The sequence below is a fragment of the Muscardinus avellanarius genome (assembly GCF_963383645.1).
Source record: "Muscardinus avellanarius genome assembly, chromosome: 5".
Taxonomy (NCBI): domain Eukaryota; kingdom Metazoa; phylum Chordata; class Mammalia; order Rodentia; family Gliridae; genus Muscardinus; species Muscardinus avellanarius.
This window is the reverse complement of record NC_137790.1, coordinates 73,291,716-73,312,441: the sequence shown is the minus strand read 5'-3', so window position 1 is coordinate 73,312,441 and position 20,726 is coordinate 73,291,716. Positions and strand designations below refer to the sequence as shown.

The following is a 20,726-nucleotide window of genomic DNA, read 5'->3' as shown; positions in this document are numbered from 1 at the left end:
ATGCACAAGCAGATTCATTTCTTTTCCTGTGGCCAGTCTACTAAGGAGTCCTCTGTAAATATTTGTTGAGTCAATACATGAACAAATGAACAAACGAGTGAACTGCACCAGAAGTTGTTCAAGGAAGCCTGCCTTTTATTTAGTGTCAGCTGGTTCTGGGGATCCTAGACTAGGTGTTATTTGCAGTGTCAGTTATAGCTCTATAGATTCATGCCAATTCTCTCTTTCTCTCTCTCTTTTTTTTTTTTTTTGCCAACTAAGGCTCTTTGAAAATAATTAATCACTATATATTACCACCCTTCCCTTCTTTTAAAAGAACTTTAAATTTCAAAAGTGTGGGAGAACTCTGATTTATGACTGGGCTTGAGAAGGGCCTGCTTTGGGGAGCCTCGGAGAAGGAAGGACCACCCTGGACACCACACTTTACCACTCTGGGAGCTGTCTTCTTTATCGATAGGGGGATGAGGAAACAGAAGGTTGGGGGTCTAGACTGGCACTCAGATGTGATGGGACAGGCTCCTTAAGAGGCGGCACCCATTACGGGACACCAAGTAGTCCCCAGTTCCATCTGTGTCGAGTCACACTGCCTGTGACGCTCCCGTATTGCTATGTTGGTTTAACTTGCTCTCTCTTTGCTAGACAGAATGTTGGAGAGAGAGGAGGTGCCTGAACTCCTCTGCATGTAGTCAGGTCAGGCAGAGGACTGAGGACTGAAGTCTGCCTCCCTCCCACCCTCACCTATGGACAGAGCCCTACAGGCCCTGTGACTGACTGTGAGGACACAGCCTCCTCACAACTAGAACAGAAGGTGGACACGAGAACTAATGATGGACCCAAGTGAGGCTTCTGCCTGGCTCAGAGTCTAGAACAAGGGTCAATAAACATTTTTTCTAAGGACCAAATACTAAATCTTTCCAGCTTTTCAGGCCGTACAACTTCTGTGACATCTATTAGATGCCACTGTTGTTGCAGCAAAACAGAATAGACAATGCACAAATGAATGAATGTGACTGTATTTCAGGAAAATTTTATTTATGGACAATGAAATATGAATTTTATGTAATTTTTCACATTTGGGGTTTTCTTTCTTTTAAAAAAAACATTAAAAATACATAAAAAAAACATTTGGGTGTAGTGGCACATGCCTATAGTCCTAGTAGTTGGGAGGCTGAGACGGGAGGATTTGGGGTTCAAGGCCAACCTCAGCAACTTGGTGAGACCCTATTTCAAAATAAAAAGGGGCTGGAGGTGTGGTTTGGAGGTAGAATACCCCTTGGTTCCATCTTCAGTAATACACACACACACATATACACAAATATGTAAAAACTATTCTTAGCTTGCTGGCTGTACAAAAACAGGCCTCAGGTTGAATCTGGCCCCCCAGGGCTGTAGTTTGCTAATCCCTGTTTAGATCTTTCAGGACTGAATTCTTGGTGAATCTTGGCATTTCCACGTTGTCCTCACTAGAGGGCGATAGTGCTCAAGTTGGGTTTCCTTGGCTCTGCCCGTACCTCCAAGCCAGCCACTACTAGGCTGGGAGTTTCAGGACTCCTGGTTCTGAAGTGCTCTGAGCCAGCAGCTCCTTTCGGGAGCCTTCATCCCAGCCCCATTTGTGGGGCCAAAATGAGTCACACTGCTGCCAAAGGGGAGCGCTTACAAAGCTTGTCCACAATTATGTGGACGGAGAGGCGAGACTCCTTGGCTGCTGTCAGCACACAGGCTTTTGAGCTGAGGAAGAGGTTTGCAGGTATCATTGTCACGTAAAATGAAATCAAAGAGCCATGTCCAGTCCCATGAGTAGCAGGACTCTGGCCTCTGCTCCCCCCACCCCAACCCCATTCGTACAAAGTGTGGTGGATCTAGAAGACTCCCCTCCGGCCCTGTGCCGGGCTTGGTCGTCTCCTTGCCAAACTGTCATGGAGACATGAGGCGTTGCTATGTGCAGAAGAAAACACTGCACTGGGGGACAGCATTTCTTTCTGTATTTTCTCCCACCCCCTCCGCCTACTCCCGGTTTTATGAAGTGTAAACCAGGACCCTGGGGCCAGGCCAGGGAAGGAACTGACAGTCTCTTCCTATATGGCGAGTGGACACATTCCTGCTCTAAGGCCAGAATCTTCAGTAATGAGATGACTCCCCCCCCCCTTGGAAGTGAAAGGGCACATCCTGGAATGATGAAGTCCCAGAAACATCTAGTGTGGAGGAAGCCCCCACGGAGGTCCGTTGCTGCATTCCTCTTCTCATCCAGGGCTTTGTGTACAGTGACTTGCATAAGGGGCTTTTCTCGGAATAGCCAGGGTCATTTTTGATTCCCCATACTTAAAGATTCTGCAAAATGCTAAAATGTACCTAATTGTATAGAAGAAACAGACCTAATCACAGCAGGGTGGGTGAAAGGAATTGCTTCCTGATAAATAAATGTCTGCAATGGGAAATGAAGCCATTGCTTCTGCAGACATCTAAAAAGAGCTGGGAGCCAGAGTTCAGCCTGGGCAGGTCCTCTGTGCCTGACTGGGCTCTGGGCCCAATGACGTACAAGCTTGTTTCCAGGCAAAGAATGCCGTGAGGCTGAGGGTATGGAATGGAGACTATTTACTTGGTACAGAATCCCCACCCCCGTCTCCCTTTTTTCCCCTGCCTTCCAGATTTCTGCAGAATCTCTTTCCCCCCATCTTCCCAGGCCCAGGCATGCACTCCATGGATCTGGGCCAGCCCCAATATCATGACAGCAGCTGAGGTCAGGGTTCATGTCTCGCCACCATCTCCCTGACCTGAGCCTCCTTGTGCTTCCCTCCCCAGGGCAGCCCATCCAATATGCTCACTCCACCTGCGAGGCCGGCAAGGCTGAGCTCCACGTTCAGGACGCCCTGCCGGAGGACCACGGCACGTACACCTGTCTGGCCGAGAACAGCTTGGGTCAGGTGTCCTGCAACGCCAGGGTCACCGTCCATGGTAGGAGCCTCCAAATACCTTGTTAAAAGCGCCTCTCCTGCACACATGTCTGCCTGCTTTGGAAGAAGGACCCTTTTGTAGGAAATGGTACTCCTGGCCCACATCCCAGGAGCAGAGGGCACACAGCATGCACTGCTGCATCAGTGTGCAACATTCCTGGCTATAGCAGAGAAGAGGCTGCTGAAAGCTCCTAAGGACAGAGGAGTGACTCCACAGAAATCTCTGTGTTTGAAGGCAGGCAGGTGGGAGATGGTCCCTGGGGCTTCTCAGTGCCAGGGATCTGCCATGGCAGGGGGCAAGTGCCCTACCTCTTCAGCCCACTGGGGCCATGAAAAATGCATGGGAAAGAGGCTATTGCTCCCCTGACTCCAGAGGCTCCAGGTCACGTGGGAGGAAAACCGCCCGCACTGCAGGAAGACAGGCAGAGTACCCACATATTCCCTTAGCCAATACGGGTCTCTCCAGTGATCCACGATGCACTGGGGATGCTGGGTAGCAGTGTATGGTACTGAGTTCTCCAGGGGACCGCAGCCTGGCCCCTTCTCCTGCCCCCGCTCCTCCCTGCCCCTCTAGGCTTGTTCTTAGACATCACCAGCCTGGCGTCCAGTAATCTGATTATCACAATCATCCATTGATCAGCCAAGCACTTAGTCTCTAGAAGTCACAGGGAACCACAGACTCAAGACTGATCCTCCTGGGCTGTGGGGTCTACGGGCACTTGACAGTCCCCAGGAAGGTGCTCCTTAGGCCCCAGGCCTCCAGGTAAGCCCAGCTCCCTCCTTTACCTTGGACCTGCACCCCCAGCACTGAGCGTGGCTGGGTCCTTGCTTGGACTGGGTGCAGTGTGTCTGCCTTCCCCATCAGACTAGCAAGAGACCACACCTCTCCCTCCAGAGAGAAGGCCTCTCGGAAGAGCCCCCTATAACAGGAGCAGATACCTGGGAGCCTGCAGGAGATGGCTTCATAGAAAAGGAAGAGGGGCAAGACGCCACCTCACCCATAACACCTCACTGGGACCTAAGTAGCTTGGGGGTGGGGTGCTTCCCTGTTTTACACGTGAGGGTCTGGAGGTCTCCCTAACAAAGTCAACGTCACTGCCAAGTACCCCGTGCTTGCAGGTGAGGCTGGCCTCTGGAGCTCAGCCCTGGGACCCAAAGGCTTGTTCCATGGCAGCCCTTTTGTCAGAGTGCACCTCCCCTGGCCCAAAGGGAGAGGCAGGCCACCATGGAATGGGCACTGTCCTTCCCTTGGGGAGAAAGGAACTGGTACCAATGGAGAGCGTGAGCAACACTGGCTCTGTGAGGCTCTGCTTGGAGTGGACTCTGGTTTCTCTGAAGAAATGCTTGGGTGTGGAGTTGCTGGTGAACGCCTGCCCCTTCTTTCCAGGAAGCCCTCCGCACTCGGGTCAGAGCTAGCCCTAGCCCCTGGGAGTTTTCGGGCTGCCTTCTGGTGTCCACATTTACCCCATTCATCCTTACAGTTCTCATCTCATGCCTCAAGGGGGTGGGGGTGGGGGCTCGGGAGGGTGAAGGTTGAGACCTGGTGTTCTGGGCCCAGGGAGCAGCTCTTGCAGCTCTTCCCTCCCACCAGGGGGATCTTTTCAGAGTCAGTGTGGCCCACCCAAGTCTGTAAGGGGCAGAAGTCGGATGTCCACCGACAGCCATGCAGCTCAGCTTCTTTTTGCTGAGACGACCTCACCAGCCTCAGCCAACAGCCAGCTAATCCAGGGCCCCTTCCGGGTTGTCTGTGTTTAGATTGGATTAGAGAGACCCAGCTGAGCTAATGGTTGCCTGGAGGTGGGGTCCCCGGATGAAGGTCAAGAGCTTTTGGGGACCTTTCTCCTGACTCTTGGGGGTTTAGGGGGAGTGCAAATCCCCACCCATCCAGGCTTGCATTGAGGTGGAAAGAGAGGTCTCAGCAAGAACTCCTCTGGGCCGGGGTATGCCCTCAGAACCAGCCTGCATTAGTGAGAAGCCACCCGTGTGGGGATTTACTGGCCTGTCAAGGCCAAGAGGCTCAGATACCATAAATGGTGAAGGAGGCTGAGAGAGGCAGCAGCCTTTGTCCTGTCTGCGCAGGGCTGGGCAAGGAGAGCCTGGCAGAGTGACGCGCTGGCACTGCGCCCTGAGCACTGGGGGCCTGGAGTTTGCACCCCACAATGTCCTCAGCTGTGGGGTTTTTATTTTCTTGGCAGCTCCTTTGGCTGGGGGTCCTCTGGGGCAGGTGGAGGCACGTGTAGCTTATTGTCATGACTGTGCCACAGCGGCCCAGGCCTTGCTCGTCACCCACCGGATGGCACCGGCCATGGCTGGGAGCGGGGATGCGGAGCCCAATGCCCGGGTGAGACCTGCTCACCTCATCCCGGTCCCGCCACTGGGGTGTTAACTCCCCAGGCCTCACCCTTCTCTTCTCTTCTGTGAAATGGGGATGCCCATAGTCACTCAGTACTGTGAAGAATAATGAATGCATAGGACCCCTAGAACATAGGAGATGCTAATTGTGTGCTGTTCTTATGACGACTGTCCAACTTTTAATAGGATAAAATATCCCAGGGAGTGCTTTTACAACAGGACCAACTTGCTACCGAAAGGTCTGTGTGGTAGAGGAGAAGGAATCCGGGAAGGGAGGTCCAGCTGCCTGTGCCTCCCCCCAAGGGCTCTGGCCACAAGATGGCGCCATTCAGCAGCGCATGGGTTCCTGCCGGCCCTCCTGCCTGGAGGAGCCCTTTCTGAGAGCTGGGGAGGAGCTAAGATACTATGCTGCAGGCCAGACTGGGGACTCTCTCCCCTCTTCAGCCTTTGGCCAAGGTTTTTTGATCACCTGAACTGGCCCAGCACTCGTTTCTGTGGCAGTTCTTCCTGCTGTTCCCTCCTCTGGAGCTCTCTTTTTCCTCAAACCTGGCGAAGTCCCACAGATGCCACTTGCTCAAGGAAGCCTTCCCTGATCTCCTCAGAATCAGTTCTTTAACACCCTGGTCTCTCTTATTGCTTATTTATCCACACATCTTTATTGAGCAGCCACGTTATCTCTGTGAGGCACTGGGAAACTGCAGGAAGCCAGTCAGACAAGGCCCTGCCCTCGGGGTGCTGGCATTCTGAAGGGGATGAGGGCAACAGTCAACACCTGGTTTAACTTCAAATTAACAAGTCCTAGGCCGGGCGTGGTGGCGCACGCTTGTAATCCCCGCGCTTGGGAGGCTGAGACAGGAGGATCGCGCAGGTTTGAAGCCAGCCGCGCGCGCTGGCTTAGGAGACCCTGTTTCCAAATAAAAATGTAAAAATAGGTCTGGGAGTGTATCCCGGAGGTAGAAGGGCTTCCAGGAACCCCAGTACCACCAAAAAAAAAAAAAAAAAAAAAAACAAATTAACAAGTCCTGTGAAGAAAACAAGCTGGGCAGAGGGGTACCTTTCTGGTTGTGTGAAGCCTCTGGGACTTTGACAGCCGGGAAAAGAGAGACCCACGCAGGCTGAACAGCAAGGCGAAGGCTGGGAGCCAGGCTGGGGTGGCCAGAGCCAAGTGGGTGGCGGCAGGCTGTGTGATCAGAGAGGCCGGGAAGCTATGCACAGCCTCCAGCAGTAAGGGGAAGTCTGAAATCTCACTCTCATCGCGAGTTTAATTGTCTGTGATCTCCCTGCAGAGAGAGCCCATGTCTTTCTCACATGGTGTATGGAACAGGGCCCTGCCTGTCAGTGACAGAGAGCACCCCCCACATACAGGGAGGTATCCTCTCACTTGTCAGGGGGTCCCATAGAGTGTGTAGCACTCAGAGTCCCTCAACAAATATGCCTTCTTCTCCCCACCCCCTAGGCTGGAGGGAAAAAAGACCCCCAGTATTCATCAGGCAGGGTAGTCTTTCCTCCTGACCCAAGATGGAGCCTACAGGAGGATTAGTCCAAATTCCTGCAGAGCCCAGGAGGATCTAAAATAAATAACTCATTGTATCTAAACTCAGTCATTGGTGGAGGCTTCCTTGGGCTGGAATATTTTAAATTTATTTCCCCCGGAGCATCTTTGTCAAGGCTAAAATTCTTAAGTGACTAGATTTATTAATAATCTGCTAATTGTACCCATTTTGACATAGTTTCTCAGCCTAATGGTTTGTTTATTTAACCAAAGGCCTTCTGGGGCCTATTAGAGGTGCCTGAGGATATAAAACAAGGGTAAGTTAAAAAAAATAAGCTGATCTGAAGAATAAAAAACTAAAATTTAATAAGCATGTTTATTAGAGTATTTGTTTTGATGAAGAGTCCCTGGTGAAGACAATAAGCCCCGGTGAAGGCAGACATCCGCTCAGCACTGCAGACATCAGAGTGGTACATCCATTTCAGTTTAGGGCCAGGTGCCCTGTGGCAGCTTTGAGCCACCGCCTCCTTCTTCCCGAGTTGTGCACGGGGACTTTGGGCATTACACGGTCTCTCTAGTCAGTGTAAGGTGCAGACCCTGCTCTCTTGAGTGAAAACCCCTGACAACTCTTTAAATATTCAAGTTGGCAAAAGAGGAATTTACTGAAGGATAAAAACTGGTTTTAGCTTGTCTTTTTTTTTTAAAATATATTAAGATCATCATCCCAAAACATCTGCCTGCAAACCTTTGAAACTCTAAGAAGGCAAGCAATTAATTCAATGTTAAACCAATGTATAACCAATATTTTAGTTTTTTGTTTTGTTTTGGTACTTGGATTGAACCCAGGGGCATTTTACTTCTGAGCTACACCCCTAACCCTGTTTTTAGTTTTTACTTGAAACAGGGTCTCACCAAGCTGCTGAGGCTGACTTTGAACCTATGGTCCTCCTGTCTCAGCCTCCCAAGTACTGGGATTACAGGTGTGTACCGCCACACTTGGCAATATTTTATTTTATATAGGTTGAGTCCAGAGTAGGATGTGTGCAGCATGTGCATCCCGCAGGTTACAGAAAGACTTGTGAGTGTACATGTGCATATCTGTGCATGTGTCATATAATTAGAGCCTCGTTTTACTAATTGGACAATTATAGAGACTTGTTACTGTCTACTTCTGCAGCCCATTGGAGATCATACGTTTGGAGTCCTTGATCAGGAATGCCACCCAGGGCTGGGAGTGTAACTCAGTGGTAGAGCATTTACCTAGCCCGCGTGGGACCCTGGATCCCATCATTGTAAAAACGAGAATGCCATCCAGAACCAGAGCACTGTGCTCCTTGTGGCAGAACGGGACCCGTGCTAGGACACTGTGATGGGGAGTGTGGTTTCTGGGCTCCCACTGGCAGGGGACGTTGGGTGGTTTGGACACTGTTCTTTTCTGTTTAGGGTTTGATTATAACTTCTGAGACCATAAGAAGGCTGTGGTTGCCCTGATGGCTGCCTCTCCTCCAGCAGCCCTATCATTACTGGTTAGAGATCTTTTTTGGGACATCACACGTCATGTTCCTTTCATTCTTTTCCTTGCACACTTCTCTTCCCATTTGCTTCTTGTTCTGGAGAAGCCGGTGGGAAGAAGAAAGGCCAAAGAGGGCAAAACTATGGGAGGAAGAGTCTGTTTTAATACCATAAAAGTAGCCCTTTTGCTGACTTTCCAAGTGATTTTTATTTGGTCAGGAGACAGACTTTTGTTGAAGTAGAATTCAGATACCTCCTTGGGGAGTTAAAGCTTGCCAAATACCCTGGAAGTGGGGAAGGGGCTGGGCTGCCCTTTAGCTGGGCAAAAGGAGCCCTTCTTTTATGAGTCCCCCAGAGTTCATCCTGGAATTTAGGGAAAGGAGGAGGCTGATCCCTGGTCCCCAACTCAGGCTGGATTTTGAGCTCCAAATAAAGGAATGGGAGGTCTGGTTTCCATGAAGGCCCCTCAGTTGATGATTTATTGAATTTCCATAGAATAACAGGGTTTGGAGCAAATCAGATTTGCTGATGGAATGGTATTTTGCATTTTAATAACTAAGGAAAAGAGCTGGAGTTCAAAGCCTAAAGAAAATCTTTAGTAGATCCAAGATAAAGGCAAACATGCATTCAATGCAAATTTGGGTCCATAAATGTGGGACTTCCTAGAGCAGAGCAGCAGGCTGGCCCGCAAAAGTTGCCCATTAGGGTTAAAAATGCTTTTAAGAAGAAATTCAGAATTGAGTTGTTTTTCCTGCTAAACCAATAGAAAAGAAAAGATTCTGAAGGGAAGAACAAGGAGAATTAACACAGGATAGAGAGACATCGAGATCACAACCAGCCGCCAGGACAAGGGCTGTAAAAAGTTCTTAACATTAAGTCCAAGAGGAGCTGAAGCCCTAGCTAAAGGCTCCATGCCAGAGAAATAGATTATCCGTTTATTATATTATATTTAGTACAAAAGTTAACAAACTGCTCCCATTGTGAGAGTATTTAACTTTTTCTCTGAATCAGTTTCTCAAAATCTCATATTGCATTTGATCTTACAACCAAGGCCACCATCAATTCGTGTTTTTGAGAAGGAAAATTATTTCAATAGGAAGTCTAGTTGTCTAGAAAAGCTGGCTTGTTTTAGTGAATTTTCATAACAATTCCACTTTATATTGTTGAATGAATTCTCCTAGATAAAGAAACTGATGCTGAGAGGGTCAGCCGCATACAGCAGCCCGGCCCAGTCGACCCACGTGGCCGCACACAGCTGCTGCCCACATACACTCAGCTCTGCTGCCCTGGGACCGAGAGTCATCTGTTTGATGCTTTGCCTTGCCTAAAGCAAGAATGTAATGTTTGATTTCAAGATTAGGAACGGTCTTTAAAAACACCTTCTAATGAGTTAAAAAAAAAAAAAAAGCAGCACAAATGGCCAGGAAGGAAAATCTCCTGTGGGTCAATAAGATCATAAAGAGGCATGGTGTCTGTCTGTCTCTCTCACTCCCCACCAGTCCCTTCCTTCCTCCTCTCTCTCTCCTCATTTTCTTTCCCTCCTCTATACTGTCTGTTCTTTCCTTTCTCAAGTCTTCTTAACAGTGTGAGCCTGTGACATTTCCCCTTATCCATGAACTCTGTCCGAAGTAGTTTGTTCTGAATCTTAGTTCTTGTCATTTTGGTGAGGGAGCAGGCCTGATCCTTCTCTGTCTCCCAAAGTGGGAGAATCATCAGCCCAGTCAACAACCAGTGCGGCCAACAGATCCATGTTTGATGAGGACCCCCAAGTCAAGGAGAGCACTCTTTCTGGGTTTCAGCAGACAGCAGGAAGCACAGCTGCGGGAAGCTCCTGGGGTATATTTAGTCTGGCCTTGTTGGGCTGGGTAGCATGTCTGTCACTGAATCCCTTCCCTTGCTGTTTGTGTACTGTGGCCCTGCCTTCCCCAGATGAAGAAGGCTTAGTTTCCCCAAGACAGCATGACTGCTGGGGGCCTCTCATCGCTGACCCTGGTCCCCCAGTCCAGACTCAAACCAGGACCGTGCTAGATTAAAGTGAAAAGACTACCCAGAGAAGCCAATCTCTGGACTAACTGATGGATCTGGGCATGAAACAATGACAGACAATGGTAGACAGCGCCCCACAATCTGGTAGGTGACCAGATCTTGCTCTCAGTAAGTAGAGGGGAAGCACCCAGACCAGGGCCAGCTCCTGCCTTGGCATCCCTGGTGGCCATTGCTGCCCTGATCCCAGGGCAGGCCAGCTTCCTCCTCCCAGTCTCAGCAGCCCCCACCCAAGTGGGAACATATCTACCCTGTGCTATGGAATGTGTTGAAGAAAGCACCAGATGAGCTGTGAACACCCCTTAGAATCACAAAGCACTGGACTTTGTAAGGAGCTGTTATAACTGTTTCTCTATGGCAGCTATCAATTTCCTTTCATTCTGATTAAATGTGAATGTCCTAGTTTGGAGACTACAGTGAGAAATGGCAGTTATTATCAGGCTGAGTTCACCCAGTTAAAGAAGACAAGGGGTTATAAAAGTCAAAAAACATGTCTTTTTATACGTATTATGTGCCTGATACTCTTCTATCTATTGTTTTACATGTTTCTTCCAGTCCTCTAACAGCCCTGCCATTCTGTGATGTATGTAGCATGAATGGCATTTATCACTGTTGACTTATCACTGGTAGTTGATGACAGCTGCATTATCATTTGGAGGACAGAGCACTGAGGCCGGGGTGGGGAACTTGCTTCAGATCACCCAGCGAGGGCCCTGCCTTCAGAACGCCGGTTTCCATCTGCTCCTACTTAAGTCCACACGTGCAAGCGTACGGGGATTCAGAGCCCCCAGCCACAGATGAGCCACAGGGGGTGTTTGGCTTTGGAATGAAATGAAACACATGTGTGCATGCACACACGCACATACCCCACACGCAATTGCCCACTTTGCCTGGCTTGTCTCTGCTGCAGTTTTTCGTGGTTGTCAAGAGTCTAGTGTGTGGGTCAGCTGATGATGTGTTTGTCCTCAGAGGCACTGTGAGATTTCACCATGGGCACCGGTTCTTTCCTTCAGACAAGCGCCTGTGCTCCGTCCTTGCCTTCTTGTTAGAAAGCCCGGGCATGAGCTCTAAGTCGGTCTGTACTGACTGTCACCTTGGACACATCACTTTCCCTAAGCATGTCCTGGTCTTACTACCAGTAAGTTGGGGTTAGGGGCTGGGGCTGGGGTTCCAGGAGTTTGCATAGGGCCGCTTTTCACAGGCTTGCCTAAAGAGATCTTTCCTGACTCCTTAATCCCAATGTATGGTGGTGGGGTGACGATTTTCTCACCCTGTGAAGAATTTGGGGTGCTTGGGTACTCAAGATGACTCAGCTGCTCACTAGCCTGAAGTCACCATCACCGCAGCCCAAGCGATTCTGCCTCACCTGCTGGGGAGGGTCAGTACAAGCCGGAGCCCACGGGCAGGTCAGGGCAGGCTGGTTCTGGACCCTTAGTCCCATTCCTTTTATTCTTCCCTTCATTCTCACTGTGGGGCTTTGAAAAGGGAGGAGCAGGGTCCAAGGCAATGGTGACCCTGGATCTAAGTGCCCGCCCAGGAGCCATTCCCACAAAGTCACTCACTCTCCCCTCCTAGGGAGACTCAGCGAAAGTCGGTTCTCAGTTTACTTTGAACTCCATCCCAGAATATTTTTAAGCTTCACATTTGTGTCTCTTCCAGTACTTGCCTGAGGACACATAGGACTGAGTTAGGAATCCTTGGGTGAGGGCCCAGTCTCCCATGGATCCTTTTGGGTGGGTGCCCAGGTGGGTGGGTGCAAGTCTGTCCTCATTGCAGGTTCATGTAGATATCATTGCTGATAACAAATGCATCGTCCCCCACTTACAGTGGTTCAACTTGGATTTTTTTTTTAACTTTTTGGTGGTGTTAAAGTGACGTGCCTTCAAGAGAAAGCATGCTTCAGATTCTGAATTGCAAACTTTGATGTTGGCTGGCGATATGTTTTACAATATTTGGGGCTACAGCTCCCAGTCAGCCACAGATTCATGACAGTAAATAGCTTGTACTCTAGAGTGGACCATGTTGCTAAGCTGGAAGCCCTTCTACCTCCGGGCTACACTCCCAGACCTATTTTCACATTTTTATTTGGAAACAGGGTCTCCTAAGCCAGCGCACGCGGCTGGCTTCGAACCTGCGCGATCCTCCTGTCTCTGCCTCCCAAGTGCAGGGATTACAAGTGTGCATCACCACGCCCGGCTATTGAATGCATTTTCGACTTGGGATATTTTCAACTTCCAATGAGCTCATCAAGAAGTAACCCATTATAAGCCAAGGAGCATCTGTCCTTGCACACAGTATTTTCTCTAAATACTACAAGGATATTACCCTTGGAGACAGAGGCCAGGATCTGACCCCACATCCTAGATTTCAGTGTAGCTGTGCCCTCCACTGCCCCAGGCTGACACGGTGACTTTGAAAGACCCAGAATGGCCAAGTGGGGAGACAACTCCTAGGCCACGCTCTCGCTCCCACCAGCTCCCAAGGTAGCCCAGGGAGGTGCGAACAGGTTTTTAGACCCCAGTATCTGAGACCCATGGAGTGACCTCTTACAGAAGCCCCAGGAAAACAGGCAATGGGAGAAGGGAGAGAGGGCAGAGTCATCAAGCTGACTACCATGGCTGGAAGGAGAGCCAGTTGGAGTTTTGGATATCCTGCAGCACCTAGAAATTCAAGTCCATCTGCACCGTGCTCAGTGAGGCTGGGGACTGGGGCTGAGATGGCAGAGAGGCAGGAACACTGAGTACTCTGGAGAGATGAAAACATTTTGTCCTCAAGCTTTCTCAGTCTGTTCAAGACAGGAAATTCCTCAACTCTCCTGAGGCAGCCAGCCTTCACGATCACTGCAGTCCAGTCAGGGAAATGAGACAGATCCGATGTGTTTCCAATATTGGTACCCTCAAGCCCACTCCCAAGGCCTTCTGCTGAGGTGCCAAGGCTGGCCTGTAACAGACCACCACCTTGGTTGAGGCAGGGGAGAGTAGCAGGGCTGGAGAGCCTCATCTTGTCTCCAGAGACCGTGGCTCACCTGTCCTGGTTTGTGTATGTTCCTGCTGCAGGCCTATGGACAGCACCTGTTCTGGGGTGTATTTCCTCCAGCTCCCCAGGCTTTCCCAGACGCTCCTTTTCTATAGTCCCAGACACTGGGCTGGGAGAGCTTTGTAGTGGCCTGATTTTGACTTCAGTGGCTGTAGATAAAAATTCAGTAGCAAGTGTGAAGTTAGACTTTGTAAGCAAAGCACCCTAGAAACTATTCCCAGGGCTCCAGGCTTTCTGAAGAAGGTCTTGTGTTTGTGGCCTTGTCTCTGTGCTGATAGAACCCTGAAGAGCCAGAGACCCTTGTGCCCCCAAACCTTGATTTTAAGTTTGAGATCTCCTAGCTGTATTAGTCCATATTCAATTGCTATAACAAATACCTGAAGCTGGGTATTTGTAAAAAGGGGTTTATTTCTGCTCATGATTCTGGAGATCTAAAGGCACACGACCACATTAACTTGGTTTCCAGTGACTGCCTCATGCTGCATCATATCATGGCTGAGAAGTGGGAGAGGGAAGCAGGAGAGAAAGAGAGGGGATCCAGGCATGCTTTAGAACAACCTGCTGTCATGGTAACTAACTCTCTCCCAGGAGAACTGTCCAGTGTTGAGATAACCTTACCGAATCTCCTGAGATCCAGAGAAAAACATTAATCCACTCATAATGCAGTGCCTCTGTGAGTTAATCACCTCCAGAGGTCCCACCCCAACGCCACCATAGTGGGAATCACATTCCAACATGATGGGCCAGAGATGTAGCTAAGATACACAGGGCCCTGAGTTCCATCTTCAACAACAACAACAACAACACACACACACACACACACACACACACACACACACACACACGTGCGTAATAAAAAGATTCTCAACATGAGTTTTGGTGGGTTCAAACCATATCCAAACCATTGCACTAGCCCTCCCCATCTTAATTAAGCCCCACACCTACCAAAACAAAAGAAAAGATAAAAGGGATCTATTGGAAGTCAAATCTCCCTGGCTAATAGACAGAGGGCAAGATGGACACTCTGCAGCTAAGGGCTTCCTGCATCTGAAGTAAACAACTCTTCTCTCCTGGGAGACAGGTGAGGCCCAGTGTGGAGGATCCAAGAGTGACAGAAAGCTTTTCTTCAAGTCCTGCTCCAGGGCCAAAAAGCTCTGGTTCTGGTTCATCACTAGCTGGTGTTTCCTCCCTCTCTCAGAGATATCGAATTTTCCTCTGGTTTTTGTTGAGGTATTATTGATGTATAGTATGCTACATACATTTAAGGTGTTTAATTTGATGCATTTTGACAGACATATGCCTCCATGAAAACTTCACCATGAATGAAATAAAGAGCCTCCTCATCACTCCCAAGTATCTCCTCATGCCCCTGTATCGTGCCACTCAGCCCCTGCCCCAAGCACCCACTGATCTGCTTTCTATCACTATATTTTGCATTTTATAGAATTTTATATTAATGAAGTCATTCAATATGTATTCTTTTTTGTATAGTGTCTTTCATCCAACATAATTATCATGCGATTCATTTCTGTTGTGGTATCTCTCGGTCATTTACTGCTTGTAGTTGCTGAGTAGTATTCCATTGTGTGGGTATATCACACTTTTTAAAATGTATTGGCCAGCCGGGCGTGGTGGCGCATGCTTGTAATCCCCGCGCTTGGGAGGCAGAGACAGGAGGATCGCGCAGGTTCGAAGCCAGCCGCGCGCGCTGGCTTAGGAGACCCTGTTTCCAAATAAAAATGTAAAAATAGGTCTGGGAGTGTAGCCCAGAGGTAGAAGGGCTTCCAGGAACCCCAGTACCACCAAAATTAATTAATTAATTAATTAATTAATTAATTAATGTATTGGCCTGTTTATGGGCATTTGGGTCACTTCCACTTTGAGACTATTGTGAAGAAAGCTGCTATGACTGTGTGTGCCTAAGTATTAGTGCAAGGATGTGATTTTATTTCTCTTGGCAAAATATTCAGGAATAGCATGGCTTGATTGTATGGAAAGTATATGTTTAACTTTTAAAGAAATATCCAAACTGTTTTAAAGAGTGTGTACTATTTTATACTCCCACCAGCAGTGTATGAGATACCCAAGTTGCTTCACATCTTAACCAATAAATTCAAACTCACAAAATCCTGGAATGATCAGTCTTTGTAATTTTAGCCATTCTAAAGGGTGTGGGATTTCTTGAGGCTACATTCACTGCTTAACATCTCTTAAGAAAGCTGGGTGCAGTGGCACAAACTTGTGGTTCCAGCTACTGGGGCGGGGGGTGGAGCAGAGGCAGGAGAATCGCTTGAACCCAGGAGTTTAAGGCCAGCCTGGGCAACTTAGTGGGATTACCTCCTCAAAATAAGAGATGAATAAATAAATAAACAAAAAATAATAAAAGAAGAAAGTAATGAAGGGCACTATATAACTATAGAAAATGCTAAGGAAGCTCTTTGATTCTGTTTTGTTGTTGTTGTTGTTTTGTTTTGTTTTTGGTGGTACTGGGGGTGGAACCCAGCGGCCTTCTACCTCTGGGCTATACTCCCAGACCTATTTCATATTTTATTTGGAAACAGGGTCTAAGTTGCTGAGAGCCTCACTAAGTAGCTGGCCTCACTAAGGTTTGCTTCGAACCTGTGCGATCCTCCTGTCTCAGCCTCCCAAGCACGGGGATTACAAGCGTGCACCACCTCGCCCGGTGCACACTTGATTCTGTTTTATGAGCAACACCAAGACAAATAGTTAAGTTTAAAAGCAAGATACCCATAATTGTATAGTATGCAACAGTTTTGTTTTTTGCTATGCTGGGGATCAACCCCAAGGTCTCACACATGGTAGGCAAGCTCTCTACTACCTGACTACACCCCAGCCCTATGGTTTATTTTTTTAAAAAAGAAGAAAATAGTGTTGGGAATGTAGCTTTGTGGCATAGTGCATGCTTAGAGACCCTGAGTTCAATCTCCAGCCCAAGGAAAAGAAGAAAAGGATTTACTTATGTTTTTGTGTCTGTTGTGTGTGTGTAGACCATCTCCAGCAAGATGAACAAGAAACTGAAAGTTGGTTGCCTCTGGGGAGAGATGCTTGAAGGTCAGGGAACAGGGGTGGGAGGGAGATGTCACACAAACTCTTGAGCATCTTTTGAATTTTGTACCATATGACTGTATCACTTATTCAAATTTTAAAATATGTTAAGGGGAAAAAAAAAGACACCACACATTAGCCTCCCTGCTAGAGGTCTCCTGAGCAAGCCAAGCCTAGTGTGATGGTTCAGCGGAGGTTTAAATGTTTACTCCCTGCTATCTAGCAAGAACATTGTCATGTCAAGCAGATAACCAGGCTACATCCTGTGCCTAAAGTTCCTCAGTGCCTCCAAACACTCTAACAGCAGTTCAGATCTGAGCTTCAGCACAGTTGTGTACCAAGTAGCCTCTTTGTTGAATGAATGAATGAATGAATGAATGAATGAATGAATGCTTCTCACCCCCTGTTCCTTTGTCTACCACACAGAAAAGAAGAGTGAAGGGAAAAGCAGCCTTCTGCCCCTGTCTCCCAGCAAGCCCGTGGCACCCATCTTCCTGCAGGGCCTTTCTGATCTCAAGGTCATGGATGGAAGCCAGGTCACCATGACAGTCCAGGTGTCAGGTCTGTCTCTGAGCCTCCCTCCTTGGGGTGGGATGAGCATGGTCAGTTGTGACATAGGTATGGCTCCTCGAGGCCCTGCTCAGGCCACTGGCCCACCTTAAACCCAGTGTAAGGCCATTAGCAAACAGACCCAAAGAAGAGGGGCTTCTTGGCCGCTCCTTTCTGCCTCTCTAGGTTGGATTTTCTGGATTCAAGGTTAAATGTATCAGAGGAAAAAGATGGCTGGAGGTAAAGGGGTGAGAGGTTAATTTGAAAACATGCAGCCAATGTAGCTGAAAAGCTTTGAAGACTGGTGTAAACAAACTTCCCAACTCTCAGAAAGTGTTCTCAGTTGCTCTGTTCACATTAGAAGGTGGGTCCTTTTAAAACATAAAGAGAGAAATGAGAGACTGCAGCTAGCACCCTCACCTAAAATGTCACAGTCCTTGCTAGAGGTGAGCAAGGGAAACTGGGGCAGCTCCTGGCTGGGCGCTCACAGTTAGGGCAGCCATAATGGCCCCCTAGCACCTGTGTGGTCCTTGGCTTTTGACCAGTGCGGCTGACAGCTGGAAGTCACCCTCCTGGTGTTATGGTTCCTTTTGAACTGCAGAAGCGATGAAGATGAGTAGTGAGAGAGCCCATTGGCTTGACCCGTAGGGATGCACGGATGCTCAGATGCTTCTCCTGCAGACTGGAAGCTATCCTACCACAGCCCCGAGAGAGAGGGCTGGAGCCCCACCCTGTCCATTCTCCATCAGCCACTCTCCAGGTTCTCCAGTTGGGAGAGATTGGAGGTGCTCTATACCTGGCCTCCAGGCATGTCATGTCCTCTACATGGTAGACAGATGGCCATCTGCTCACTTGTGAGCCTCAGGGCCTGATGACCCCTGCCAGCCTCTGGTTCCTTGCTTCTCTAACAGCAGGACATTATAGTCAGGTCTGATATCAGAGGAACCCTCACTAGTAATCACTGTTTTGCACCCCAACAAATTCCAGAAACATAGACCAGTAAAAACTGCTGTGCTACCAAGAACTGTATTTGAAAATCCTATGCAAGCTGGTGTCCTGGGAGTACTGGTATGGTAGCTCTCTTTCTGTGACAATGTGCGAGGGAACTGCCATAAAATCACCATTGCTTTCATGTGTGAGGCAGTGCAGAGCAGAAAATATATTTAGTTTGAACCCAGTAATCTAGTAATGCTTAGAATAATCAAGCCATTTGCATTCTAATTTTAAGAACCGTTCTTCCTGGGTTTCATTTTTCATCTCCAAAATCTTATTTTCACTTCTAGTTTCTCTTCTAATTTCTCCAAATCTGTTATTTAATATAACCGTAATGAACATAACTTTTGTGCTTTCTTTGTGTTGAATATTATATAACAGACATCTAAGGGAGGTTCAATTTACATATTTAGCCCTCCCAACAAACCTACAAGTAGATGCTCTTAGAACCCCTATTTACAAGGAGGGAACCTGAAGCACAGATGGTTTGATAGAGTGTTGAGTATAATATTTACAGTATTAAGTGCGGCGTTGCCACCTGGCCAGGGAAGTACCTCCCTGACCTGCCCCTCCCCTTATTTCAGGGACTCCACCCCCCGAGGTCATCTGGCTTCACAACGGGAATGAGATCCAGGAGTCAGAGGACTTCCACTTTGAACAGAGAGGCACTCGGCACAGCCTTTGCATTCAGGAGGTGTTCCCAGAGGACACGGGCACGTATACCTGTGAGGCCTGGAACAGCGCCGGGGGCGTCCGCAGCCAGGCCGTGCTCATGGTGCAAGGTGAGGCTAAATCGCTCACAGGTGATGGAGAAGGGATGCTTCCGTGGCCTCTCCCAAAGCAATCCAGAGGGGCTTGTGTGTCCCTGAGGCAGCTCCCTGCCCTCGGCTTTAAACTCTGACCGAGTGAGCTGTCCTCCCAGCTTTCTGAAGTTCCTAGGCTCTGGGATGCTGGTGATAAGCTACATAGAATGCTGCAAGGGACGTGTGTAATACACTTACTTGGCAACAAGAGTTTTTAAGGTGGTTATGGGCGTATGGATCCTCACCCTTAGAGAACCCTTGTTTAAGAGGAAAGGCAAGTTAAGCACAGACAGTGAGTGACCGCTCCTAGCTAGACATATCTTAGGCCGATCATTGCACCCAGCCCAGTGATCTGTACCTTCTGGGCCCTCTCCTTGCTTGTACATACAAATTCATATTGCTGTTACTGTTGGAGAATGTAAGCAAGACATGATTTGCAAGGAGAAAGATGCACTGTTTTTTGTATATCCAATCAAAGCAAGTTCTGAATCATTTTTTTTAAACAATAGATTTTTATTCTCTCATAGTTCTAGAGGCTAGAAGGTCAAAACCCAGGTGTCAGCAGGGCTGTGCTCCTTCTACAGGCTCCAAGAGGGCATCCTTCCTGCCTCTTCCAGCTTCTAGGGACTGCCAGCCAGCCTTGACAAATGAGGTCCCACTTCTATGAGTCTGTAGGACTCAGGGTTAGGACTGGAACTTCTTTGTGGTGGACTGGCCATTCTTTGGGTACCACACAGCCTTCCACACTCACCAATGTGGACACTGGGAAGAATAATGTGTGCAGAAGCATTTCCCTCCCTACCGTTACCCTTTGCCATCTTCCAGAGCCTCACGATGGCACCCAGCCCTGGTTCATCAGCAAGCCTCGCTCGGTGACGGCCTCCCTGGGCCAGAGTGTCCTCATCTCCTGTGCCATAGCTGGTGACCCCTTTCCTACTGTGCATTGGCTCAGAGATGGCAGAGCCCTCTCTAAAGACACCAGCCACTTTGAGATACTACAGAATGAAGACGTGTTCACCCTGGTTCTAAAGAATGTACAGCCCTGGCACGCCGGCCAGTATGAGATCCTGCTCAAGTGAGTCCACATGTCCTGCCAGCCTCCCTTGTCTCCTTCCCCCAAGATTCCTGCCTCCCCTGACTTGGGACTGGGCAGCCAGAGGAAGCCCTAGCCGATGTGGGGCTAGGACTTCAAGGTCACCAAGTGCAGGCTCAGTGATTCTCCCACTTGAGTAGAACAGCTAAATGTTCATGAAGAACCTTCCCCTCTGAGCTCAGTTCCATAGACGTCTTTGTCATGTTATTCTGGATTTTGCACATAGTATGGTGTATGGAAAATACAAAGAAGAGAGGGATGGCTTAAAGGTGAAATCATGGGAGGATAGAGGAAATGTACTATCTACTGTTATTTAACAAATTACCCCAAAACTTAGCAGCTCAAAACAAAATGTTTATCATCTCACCATTTTTGAAAGCTGATATGTTCATCTGTCTACCATTAGGATAATGAAATACTTGAGTCTGAATAACTTTATAAATAAGAGTTTGACTTAGCTTATAGTTCTGCAGGTTCAAGGCCAGGAGCTCTACCTGATGGTGGCCTCTTGTTCCAGGCTGGCAGAGAACATTACATGGCAAGAGATAGGAAGCACATGTTTCCTGGTCATTCAGTCTACCTATCTATCTTATCTGTCTGTCTGTCTGTCTGTCTATCTATCTATCTATCTATCATCTATCTACCTAATCTCTTCTATTCTTATTTGGCCATCAGTACTCATTTCTATCATTTCTCTAGGTCCCACATCTTGGTGACTTTATCTAATTATAATCTCCCAAAGGTCCCACACTAAACACCATTGTTGGATTAAATTTCCACCTTATTAACACCTCACAATGAAGATTAAATTCTAGCACATGAGCTTTTAGGGACAC

General features: G+C 48.4%; 1 protein-coding gene across 8 annotated transcripts in view; it reads left to right on the top strand.

Moving 5' to 3' along the window:
- MYLK (myosin light chain kinase) overlaps positions 1–20,726 on the top strand; it is a gene marked incomplete at both ends in the record, with an annotated part of 182,072 nt that overhangs the window by 74,626 nt on the left and 86,720 nt on the right. For 7 of the 8 annotated variants that reach the window (XM_080696794.1, XM_080696799.1, XM_080696796.1 and 4 more), the window contains 4 exons: positions 2,800–2,952; positions 16,879–17,013; positions 18,579–18,776; positions 19,623–19,872. In XM_080696794.1, coding sequence (XP_080552920.1) covers positions 2,800–2,952; positions 16,879–17,013; positions 18,579–18,776; positions 19,623–19,872 — 736 coding nt within the window. The remainder of the gene's footprint in view (positions 1–2,799; positions 2,953–16,878; positions 17,014–18,578; positions 18,777–19,622; positions 19,873–20,726) is intronic. The other variant, XM_080696798.1, reaches the window with a different exon arrangement.